This window comes from Crocodylus porosus, unplaced genomic scaffold, assembly GCF_001723895.1.
Source record: "Crocodylus porosus isolate Cpor-Errol unplaced genomic scaffold, CroPor_comp1, whole genome shotgun sequence".
In the NCBI taxonomy this organism is placed as follows: domain Eukaryota; kingdom Metazoa; phylum Chordata; order Crocodylia; family Crocodylidae; genus Crocodylus; species Crocodylus porosus.
Window position 1 is genome coordinate 1,993,204 of NW_017728935.1, and position 11,647 is coordinate 2,004,850.

The 11,647-nt window shown below is 50.7% G+C and overlaps 1 protein-coding gene across 1 annotated transcript; it reads left to right on the plus strand.

Moving 5' to 3' along the window:
• Positions 1–1,097: 1,097 nt before the first annotated feature.
• Positions 1,098–7,199, plus strand: KISS1 (KiSS-1 metastasis-suppressor). The gene is made up of 3 exons (XM_019546508.1): positions 1,098–1,644; positions 4,507–4,626; positions 5,962–7,199. The coding sequence occupies exons 2-3, from the start codon at positions 4,524–4,526 to the stop codon at positions 6,237–6,239; spliced, it is 381 nt and encodes a 126-aa protein (XP_019402053.1). The 5' UTR covers positions 1,098–1,644; positions 4,507–4,523; the 3' UTR covers positions 6,240–7,199.
• The last annotated feature ends 4,448 nt before the right edge of the window (positions 7,200–11,647 follow it).

Here is an 11,647-nt window from a genome sequence, read left to right on the forward strand (position 1 = left end):
AGCCCTGGGGGACCCCACTGCCCACCTCCCTCCAGGTCAAAAATGACCCATCCACCACCACTCTCTGGGTGTGGCCCTCCAGCCGGTTGGCGACACATCTGACTGTGTGGGTGTCGACACCACAGTCCCCCAGTTTTTTGATGAGAATGGGGTGAAAGACAGCGTCGAAGGCCTTCTGGAAGTCCAGGAAGACGATGTCCACTGCTCCCCCTGCATCTAAGGATTTGGTGATCTGATCGTAGAAGGCCACCAGGTTGGTCTGATGGGACCTGCCGCTAATGAACCCGTGTTGATTGCCCCTAAGCATAATCTCCCCTGCTGGCCCATTCACTGATGCTCTGTTGTTACTGCACATTTAGTTTAATACTTCGTTAATGAAGTAATAACTGAATGCACAGTAACTAACCTTTACTGCACGGTAGCGCCAGCATGTGGTTTTTTGTGACGGTTACGGCACAGTAGCCTAATAACACTGCACAGTAGCTTATTAGCATGGTTGTTGACCAGCATGCTACTGCGCAGTGTTATTAGGCTACAGCTCAGTAAACGTCTTGTGTAGACACGCCCTCTGTTTCCAATTGAGTTTAAGCTGAACTAGAATAAGCCATTCTTAGTGTTTGTCCACAGTTAAAAGCATTTTCTGAAATAGCTTTACAAGCAAAGCTGTACTGGTATCTGTAGGACTATACAAGCAACCCCACCTCCCTTCCTAGCTGAGAATCATCTTCTACCTGTTGCACTCTTAATTAGCACAACTATGCTAGTAAAGGTTTTAGTGTAGACTGAGCTTCATACAAGCTTAGGGGATCCTAAGGTTAGGGGATCATCCAGGGGATTGCAGAAGTTTAGCTGAAATTCATACCCCAGGCTAAGCTGGTAAAAGTCTACATGGAGATCCTAATGAGAGAGAAAACAACAGGATAAACAAGAGGTGGGAGAAGGAAGCTTCAATCTATAAATAAAATTGGTCATTGTTTCATTAACCCAGACAAGCAAATGCGGGGTCTGGACTCAATAGCCCAAGAGGCCGTTTCTAGTTCTATGTTCCTGTGAACTGGTGCAAAGCTCTGTGTGGACACTCTCCTTTTGGCTTATCGCACTTTAGCTTTAGGATGCTTGACTTCAGTTGAACAACAATAAGAGCATCTACACAGCCTTCTACAAGAGTTGAGCAGCAGTGGTTGAAAATTGCAGCTTATGACGAATTATTGCAGCTCGACATGTGGCCAAGCCCTGCGAGAGGGAAGAGAAAAGAAATGGAGAAGAAACTAGAAACAAAGAGATCCCCAGCTGGGGCTGAATCAGTGTAACCCCATTAAATGGCAAGACCCCAGTTGAAGACCAAGCCTGGAGATGGATCTATTGTCTTCCCCTGTTTAAAGTGCTTTATTGTTTAATTGCACATTGTGGCAAGAAGCGATCCAGAGAGGAGGAGAATGGGGAATCTTTTGAAATGAAATTGGCAGCGGAGGGTCGACGGGGAAGGCAGAGGCTGACATCACAGCCGGCTGATACAATAAAACAGAGAAGTTGGTACAGTAGTGGAGAGAGATCTGAACAGCCGGGCAGCTGCTTGCCTAGTGGGACGACTGGAGAGAGTGACTGCTTGCCTTTTCTTTGCACCAACGTCCAAGAGAAGCTGAGGTAAGTGGGCAGCCTCAGTTATTTCTTTTCCATTCTTCCTGCTGGAAACTTTAGTTAGCTTTTCACAGAGGCATTGAAACCCCAACGTGCCCTACATTGTGGGGGATGCTTCACTGCGTTCCAGGGAATAGACCACGTGGTCAAAAAACCATAACCGCTGAAGTGGCAGGTGGGGAGGAATCGTGCCTCTTGCAGCGGGCATTGTTTCCTCTCGGAGGTTTTCCCAAGCCATTCAAAAGATGGGAAGACTTAGGCACAGGAAAAGACAGGAGCTTGCCTTGATCCTTGTCTACCCACTTATTCTGACACCTCTTCTTGTGTACCTGTGGTAGCTAAGTGGCTACGGCATCTAACACTGCTCAGAGCAAGGCAATTCAGAACCGGGCTTAATGCTGCCGGGGCAGAAGGGAGCACATGTCCCCCAGGCTCCTTGTGTTGCTGCCATTAGCAGAGATGAAAAGGCCACTGAATCTGAATCCTAGGATTAGTGTAGAGATGTAAACAGCCTGGGTCTCCTGGGTCCCAGTCCCGTGCCGCTCCGGTTTATCTCAGTGTAATGCTCTCCACCAGGATCGAGGCACTGCAACTGCACGGGCAGCTTTGACGCAATCCAGGTCTAAAATGAAATGGTTTGAGTAAAATCCTAGATGAGTTTAAGTAAAGAGAAAAAACCCATTAATTTCAGCGGGGCCAGGATTTCACTCGCAGCTAGGTCTTTCCTTATAGCATCACCAGTTGCACCTCCAGTACTTAAACAGGCCAGGAGAGGACTGCATGTTTCAGGGTCTGTTAGTCCAGTAAATGTCTCCAACATCCAATTCACAGAGGTGTGTGTGTATGTGTGATAACAATATAAATATGTTGTTCTCAATGAGCTATCTTGGGTACCAAAACCAGCCTAGCCAGAAACCTGCAGAGCTCTGTTCAGGTCCATTTATCCTGCTAATGAATTTCATTATAACTCTCCAGGAACAAAAAGACCCAAAGAGGAATAAAAGCATGTAAGTTAAGTTGAGAGTGTTCTTGCACGGGAAGAGATTGTCCTAACTACTTTATATCTCCAGGCTCTTTTTCCCCCCGGTAATAAATGAACTTGCTCAGATCAGACCAACATTAAAAGTAAGCATATTTCACTGGGAGCAAAAGCATCACTCTTCTCAGGAAAGGAGGGCCATTTTCTTGGAATTGAAGCTTGAATAGATCATTTGACTTCTTGAGAGCGGAAGGGTAATAAATTAAAAGGGTGCAGAGCCCTGCTATTTCCAGATAAGCAGCTCTTTATAAATATATAATAATAGTAATCTGTTGCTGTGACCTGCAGCAGGTTAGAGATAAAATGTGTGAGGGGAAATTACAGTATTAGCCTGATGACACTGGACCTGAGGACTCGGAGTGACTTGAAAAGAATATTAACTTCATTCCTGGAGCCTGGCGAGGTTCTGCGGGTGAAGGAGGCTCTTTTGTACAGCTGAGCTGGGTGTCGTTTGTGCCTGCAGCGAGTGCTGGACTGAAAACTTGGGGTGTGATTGCTCTTATTGGTGTTACTTATTATTTGTACAGCAGTATCAGCAAAGAGCCCTTGTCGTGGAAGAAAAACCACACTGGGCTCACCAGTGCAGCAAATGCCCAGGCTCAGAGAACTAGGTATCACCTGAGGATCTGGGCACACAAGTTACCAGGAGGCTAATGTAGCAGGGGCTGGTGAGCACCCTTTGAGAGGGGGACAGAGGCAACAGAAACACCACAACTGTCGCCTTTCCCTCCTCCTTCCTTCCCTGAATCTCACAAAAGAAGGAAGCTCTTTATAGCTTTCTTTGGCATTAATCTGTTGAACTACTGATCACACCCCTACAAGTCTGGGAGATGCAGGGTGGGTTTGATTCCCATTTCTCTCAGGTTTGGCCAGGCACATTGCTGACCCCGGCATTCCCCTACCCTGCCGTCCTTCGCTCACAGGCTCAGCATACTGTCGGCTGCGCCTAGTCGATCTGTTCTTTATCCGCTATTAGCAGTGGAACAGAATAGCCGGGGAATGAGGGGTCGCAGCATCCTTTTTGTCTCTGCTTAGCTTTGTTTTGTGTGGAAGAGTCTCTCCAACGCAATGAGCTAGGCCCACTTTTCATGGGATGCAGGTCAGTCTCCTTGTTAATGCCAGCAGGAAGCTATGTCTGGAGTCCAGCGGCACTCAGGACACTCGCTGTTCAGTGCGTATGCACCTGAAACAAGGCTGCGCAGGGAACCTTCTCCTCCCAGGTGTGTTAGCTGAAGAGCGAAGTCCTGCACTCGTGCAGCTCCAAATGATAAGGTGTGTTGGGACCTGACCCTACATGGTGATAAAGATCCACAGCTTCCAGTGATGGCAAGAATAATTAAGGGCTTGCATGGCTACTTGCACTGCTGGTTCTTAGGATCATAGGAAAGTAGGGCTGGAAGGGCTATCCAGCCCCCTGCTCAAGGCAGGATCATCCCTGGTGTTGATCTAATGAGATTCCTGTTGCAATCTCTCTCTCTCTCCTTCTGTGTCTCTCCCTCTCTGTGCATCTCTCTCTCTTTCCTTTTTTTACTAACCCCAGTGTTTGAGCATGTTGTCACTTGGACCCAATGCTTTATTTTACTCACCATTCTGTGTGAAATGGGTGCAAGAGGCAGCTGGCAGATGTGCGAGTTAGACGCTCATCATCCCTGTTTACACCATGCCCAAGTGCCCTTCCTTCACCAAGAGGAGGATCGGGCCAGGCATTGCCCTTTTTAAAAACCTTGTGTAATAAGTCAAGAACAGCAATGCTGGGGCTGGGAGAAGCACCCATTGGGTTGGCATAATCCCTTTCTCTGTGCTCTTTTCATCCCTGTCTGGTATTTCAGGTCTGCACCCTCCCAGGATGCATCCTTTCAGCTCCACACTGCTGCTTCTGTTCTTCTTCACCGTCCTCTTTGAGGAACCAATGGGAAGATACGTCTCCAGCTGGAGCCCCCAGGATGCAGGTAGCATTGCAGCCCCTGGACTTCTTGCATTTAAAGGTGCCCCCATGGAGCTGAAGGGGTTACATATCCCCAAGGGCTTATGTGAGTTATTTAACAAACTGAGAAGGGTATCTGTCTGTCTATCCATCCCTCCAAAAAAGAGGATGGAGAAGCTGCTTCACACTTCTGGGATAACATGCCCCCAAATTGCTCTATGTTTAGACAAGAGGGTTAGCTGAAGATCACAGACATTATCAGTGTAATCATCCATAGGGCTCAATTATCTTAGCTTGCAGTGCTTTAGAGGAAGAAAGGTTGTTGCTAATGGAGCTACAGTAAGCTTGATGCTCTTCTTACACTCTGAAGCCTAAAGGTCGATGCAGTATATTGTTATTATTGTATTATGACAAGCACTAGAAGCTAGGGCCAGCTTGAGGAGGATGCTGAACAAACAGGCAGTTAAAAATTAGAAAATGTGTTAACATGGTTACCTTGTCTGCTCTGATTTCATGTTCTCCCCTTGCCCCTGGTTGTCAAAGGTACTGAGCATCCTGATTTTAGTTAAAATCGATGGGACCTACAGGTGGTCAGCACCCATGAAAAATGAGCTCCTAAGCTACTGGTCCCAATGTGCTGCCCTCAAGACCCTCCAACATTACCCACAGCCTCAAGGGTAATTTTAAAGTGAGCTCAGCCTGATGTTCCTCTAATATGGCACTTGCCCAGTGTTGTCCATGGGCCAGCAGAGGTTGGGCACCACTGCCCTTGAATCTAGATTATCACCATTCGAGCCCACTTTTCAGAAACACAGGTCTCCGCACTTGTTGAAAAATGGGTCCTTATTTAGGCATCTGCAAACTCTTTTTAATGGTTTTCCTTGGTGTTTGTGCAGCTCCTTACCCAATGAGGCCTGCCACTTGGTTTGCCCTTAGATGCTATCATAAGCAATATGATGATAAGCAGGAGGTTCAATCTTCTGAAAACCTGGCCAAGAAGATTTAAATCTTCCTGGAATCACATGGAAACTTCTGAGTTAGCTGTACTAGGGTAGCACATTGTGGATTAAGCTAGGGGCCGTTCAGCCACACAGCAAAGAGATGGCCCTACCTCAGAGGTCCTGCCCAGTGCTCATTTGCTCATCTCAGAAGAGCAGAGACTCCCTGAAGAAGGGTGCTTGTGCCCAAAAGCTTGCAGAGAACTTTTTTCCAACTACTCAGTTGGTCTAATAAAAGATATCGCTTCTACCCAAAGAAGCTTTGCCTATGTCCTTAGACCAACATGGCTACAACCAAAAACCCTGCATCTACGGTGAGGCCCGTTCCCTTCTTAACGCTCCCTCTCTCCCTTTCGCTGTAGGTGTCCATTCCAACCCCACTCATTGCTTGGAGAGAAAGCCCAGCCCTGGGAAGACAGAGCTGAAATCCATGCCAGCTGTCCCATGCCGGCGCCGGGGGAGCCCAGCCCAGCTGTGGGAAGGCATCTCTCTGTTCCGGAGAAGAGGGAATGCTGCACCTCAGAGGTCGCTGCTGGTGGACCGGGAGAAGGATCTCTCCACCTACAACTGGAACTCATTTGGCCTGCGATACGGCAAGAGGCAAGCAGGCGTGGAGGAAGCCAATGTGAAAATATGGTGAAGCCAAGGAGCAGCCAGAGCTGGGGAGGGCTGTGGGTGAACTGCACGGAGCTGTACTAGTTGGGGAAAGTTTAAGCAGCCTCTGCTTTCTGTGCCAAGGGTGAGGGAGGGGGAGTCCATGGGATAGACAGGGAAGGGCCACATCTCCCCTAAGGGGTTCTTGGGCCTTCTGTTTTGGGAGGGAGCTGATATCTAATTTCCAAAGGTGCTAAGCATCCACGGTGCCTTTGGGTGGCTGCAGATGCTCAGGCCTTGCCTAGGGAAAATCAGGCCGACAGTGTCATGACCTGGGACACCTAGAAAACAGAGGCCACTCTAGGCATATTTGGTCCCAAGAACGTAGCTAGCTTGGAGTCAACATTCAGCATGGTCTGGAGGGGTTTGGTTGCAAATGCCATCCCCTGGCTTCACACATTACCCACAGAGGGTGTGTGGCACCTGCCCAAGGTGAAACCATTCAGATACCTGAACCCCTTACAAGGCTACGGTGCCTCCAGAACTCCCCCTTCGCCATCCCATGGACTCCATGCTTGACCCATGTGAACGCTATCAGAAACCACCAGCCAGTGTCCCCAGCTGGTATGAATCAGAGTAGTTTTGCTGGAGTCAGTGGAGCTGCACCAGTTCATACCAGTTGGCCCTGATGGTGCTGTGCCAACAGTTTACATGCTTGGTAGACCCAGGTTGTGCTACATTTTGCATGGTCAGAAGGTCCAATCCTTCCTGAGAGCAGCCGAGTGCCATTAACAACCATTGGCCTCCATGTGCACATGCCTGAGATTTTCTAGGCCTTGCATACCCTCTTCATGGGCCTCTTGCTCTCTGCCCCATTCCCCCCCCCCAACCCAGACACTGATCCTGTGTGAAGTACCATTAGTTATAAATAGAGAAGCTCTATCTCCATCTTTAGAGGTCCAAAGCATTTGCACTCTAGAGCCTCTGATTCCTTCCCAGCCCAGGACAACTGGCGCTATTTCACAGTCAGGGTGGCTAGGGCCTGGCACCAACTTCCAAGAGAAGTGGTGCAGGCTCCTACCCTGGGGGTTTTTAAGAGGAGGTTAGATGAACACCTTGCTGGGGTCGTTTGACCCCAGTACACTTTTCTGCCATGGCGGGGGATCGGACTCGATGATCTGCTCAGGTCCCTTCCGACCCTAGAAACTATGAAACTGCATCTTGGCCCTGATTTCCAGAGGTGCTGAGAGCAGCCAGCTTCAACTGAAGTCAGTGGCTCTGCCCTTCTGAAAATCAGGCCCAACCTGACAACCAAACCTTGGCACTGAAAGGTTCAAAGCTGTCTTGGATCAAACATATTGTGCCCCTTGGCTTGTTCTTGTGCTGAATCCTTATTACTCATCACTCCGGTTGTACTGGCTACATAAAGCCCAGGGACAAGCTGAGTAACGATGTAAATAAATTTTCATATAGATGCTTGGTTGTACACTGTGCAAAGCTCTTTCCCCACCTCCAGGAGGCCAGAAGGAGGAGAGGCTTTTTGGGAAGTCAGCCCTTCCACTTGCAGTTTTATTGCTGATGCCTGTGATTCCCCAACCTTGTTTAATAAAGGCAGCTCCATCTTCCTCACCTGTTTGTTGTTGAATCCTGTCCCCTGAGGGCTTTGTTGGCAGCAATTCGTTAGCTGTTTTATAAAAAGCAGCTTGTTGATCAGCAGCAAAAGCTGTGAGGCCCAGGACAGAAGGAAGCCCAGAAGCCAACTACACACCCACCCAGGGCAGCCCATTCTGGGACAGACCCTGGAGTGGTCCTGGACTGGTGTGATGGCTGAATGTATTATATGGGCAGTCAAAATCACTGTCCAAGAGAAAGATGGGAGGACACTGGGCAAAGGGACACTGGCAGTGGAGGTTACAGAGCTCTGCCTCATGGTGAGATCAGATTAGATCCTGGCATCTTAGAAAAGCAGGGCTGGAAGGGACCTCTGGAGGTCACGTTTAGTCCAACCCCCTGCTCCAGGCAGGATCATTTCTCTCTAAATCGTCTTGTCCAAGTGTTTGTCTAATCTGCTCATACAAACCTCCAAGGTTGGAGACACCACAGCCTCTCCAGGTCTCTGTTTAGCACTTAACCACCCCCACAGTGACAGAGCTCGTCTGAATATGCAACCTAAATGTCCTCTGTCGCAATTGGAGCCTGTTCTTCCTTGTCCTGTTCCTTGTGGATATAGAGCACTGCTGATCACGGTCCCCTTTGTATCATCCCTTTTTGTACCAGAAGACTGTTATCAAATCCCTGCTCAGTCTTCTCCTCTGCCGACTAAACAAGCCCAGTTCTTCCACCCTTTCTTCTAATCATTTCCACTGCTCTCTGCTTTACTTTTCCCAGGTTGTCCATATCTTTCTTGAAGAGCAGAGCCCAAAACTGGACACAGTGCCCCAGCTGAGGCCTTCCAAGTGCTGCTTTTCAGCCATCTTTGCACTCAGAGAGACTCCAGCCCTCCAACCTTTCCTCCTCTGGCCAGAGCCGTGCCCTTTTCATTAATCAGTTAATCAAGGCCACTGGGTTTCTGTGGCATCACAAACAAAGCTTGCCCTGCACTGGTTATTAAAGCCCTTGTTTGAGCTCTTTCAGTTCCATCTCAAGCCCCAGCTGCTCGCATCTGGCAGGCATCGGAAGAGGTGATTGAAAAATTCCTTCAGGGGTGCTGGAGAGCATCAGAGCAGCTGCTCCCAGCTGCCGTGGCAAAGGTAGAGGACAGGCGAGGGCTGGGGCAGGCTGCAGGGAACGTGCATCACATCCAGCGATGAGCACGCAAAGCCCCTGGACCCACTCAGCTCAGTGGGAGCCCTGTTGGCAGGTAACATCCGCTCACAAGTGTGCCAGGAGCTAATACTGTGTTGGAAGGGGACAGGGATGAAACTCGAATTTAAAGCTTTTGGGGGCACCTGCTCCACTGATCCCTTTGATTCACCAGCCATTGAACCCTGGCCCCGCTGGTCTGTGACCAGGAAGATGGCTTGCCTAGTGGTTAGAGCAGTGGATCAGGAGCTAGGACTCTTGGGTTCTCTCCTTGCTGTCATGCTGAGGGTAGCATGGGGTTAACCACTGGCACTGGTTGAGAGGGGATGGGCTTGCAGGGGTCCAGGGGTAGCACTGGCAGGGTGGGGTGACAACCTCTGCTGCAGGACTGGGGTGCAGCTTGCTCTAATGAGTCCAGAGGGTGCTGCTGAAGGGTGGTTAACACGTTGCTGCAGGGCTGCGAGGGTGTTAACCCAAGGATCTGACAGCTGCTGGGTGCTGTTGGCAGGGAGGGGGGGGATGACTAACTTATGAGAGGTCGTGCTCAGGGGGCAGTCACCTGTGGAGCTGACCGCAGCTGGCCAGGACCCTGGGAAAGCTAAACCACATGGGTTATGCAGCAACGCCGGCTGGGATACGACCAGGGAGAAATACAGCCGTGAACAGAGCTGGCACAAGGAAGAGCACTACTCGGGCTCCCCGGTTCCCTTCCTCCAGAGCTCCAGCTAGATGCAGTCAGCCATGTGCTTGGGGGCCTCCGCATCTGTACAGTGCCAAGGTAGATGGGGCCTTACTCCGTGCACGGGGCACCCAGGCATTACCCCAGTATCAATCAGAGAGTCACTGAACCTGGTGTGAGCCTGGGTGCAGCAGGACCCAATAGCTTAAGGCTGGAGTTTTTGGGTGATCTTAGGAGCTCAGCATCTAATGTTCCCCAGGGTACTGAGCACCCTGGAAACAGGCCCCCCCATTTTACCATGAGATGCAGGAGAGCCCTGTCTCCCCTGGACCATGAGACACGCCCCTCCCCCCCCCACCCGCCTTCCCTTCCAAGAGCCATCAATCTAGCCAGCCCCTTTCTCTTGATACGACATGAAAGCTCGAGGCCTCTCCTTTATGGCGTTCAGCTCCACAGTATAAACAAAGCCTGGGGGATGCCCTGGAAGGGGGGTTATATCCGCCAGCTCCTTGCCCGGCTCTTTCTCATGTTCCTGGAGATCCCATACACAAGCAGGGGCTGGTAGCTTGTGACCTTTTTCTTGCAGCAACCTGATGAGAGGGGGCACCGGGCGCCCCGCTGTGACGCAGCCCCACTGCCCCCGGTCCCAGGGGGACAGCGGCTTCGTGTCCCTGTGTGGGAAAAGACGTCAGGCACAACTGGCTTGTGGAAGCAGGGAGCCCGCCAGTGACCCTGCCAAGTCCTGGCCTGTGGAGGTGCTGAGAGGGGTGGAGAGTGGCTTTCCCTGAGCAGGACCAGTCTGGCGAGAGATGGTCCCATGGGCCAGAAACAAGAGGTCAGAAGAGGGGTCAGAAACAAGCAGCGAACTTGGCATGGACTGCATCCGTGGAGTGGTTAAACACTCAGGTTTGGACTGGGGGACCATGTCTGTAGAGTCTGGGCTGCATCCCAAGCAGACCCCAACTCCCAGCCCATCCCTGACTGCTTCTGGGCTGTGGGGTAGCCCTGCAGACAGGCCTGCACGCTAACTGCTTCTGTGGGGAGTACAGACCTGGGACCTCTGAAATGGTCCATGACAAAGGAACGGGTTGGTTTCCTTCTTGGCATGGTTTGGTCTCCTAGTCAGGGCAGCTGGGGCCAAGAGTGTCCCCTGCAGTCCCGTAGGCTTTCCCTGCTGCCACTGGCACCATTCCCAGTGTGAGCAGAGTGACAGTGATGTGGTTTGAAGTGGGCAGGCATGGGGCTGTTTACTTAGCTGGGCATGTCATGGTGCGAGCTGTTATGCAACCGGCTTCCTTCCGAGAACATTTTTTTTTATTGCCTACAGAGTAGTTTCCCACTGGGGTCCCCAGGCTGCTGAGCTCACTGCTTTGGTTCAGCCTGCCAAGGGCCTGAGCGAGCAGCCACCGAGTGCGAGGCAGGGACTCCGATGGACGTAGATGCAAACTAGACTGGGAGTTATTGAGCGCTCTCTGCCACACCTTGTGTCCAGCAGGGTTAATCAGTACCCTTGTGCCCCATGCAGCTGGCTGGGGTGTCCAGCAACCAAACACTTTAGCTGAGGGGTCTAGTAGAGCCTGCAGACAGATCCCACCATGACCTGCTTGTCTTCCAACTGCTTTTGGAGTCATGCATTTCAGACCAGGTTGTGGGGCTGCTACTGGTGCATGCAATGACCTCAAGGAATAAGCAGATCAGGGGCTTGCTCACCTTTGGATGAACAGCCCCCTTGAATGTTCTTCCCCAGGGGATGACATTGATCCTGGCCATTAGCTCTGCATCCATGCAATTAACAGCACAAGGTGCAAGTGTGGATGAAGCTGGTCAGCCCCTCAGTCAGTGAATGGAGCTAGGAATATTTGCTCAAGTTTCATAGTTTCATAGTAGCTAGAGTCGGAAGGGACCTAGGTAGATCATCTAGTCCGACCCCCTGCCTTGGCAGTGGGGGACCTAGCCCTAATTCTCCACTGCTT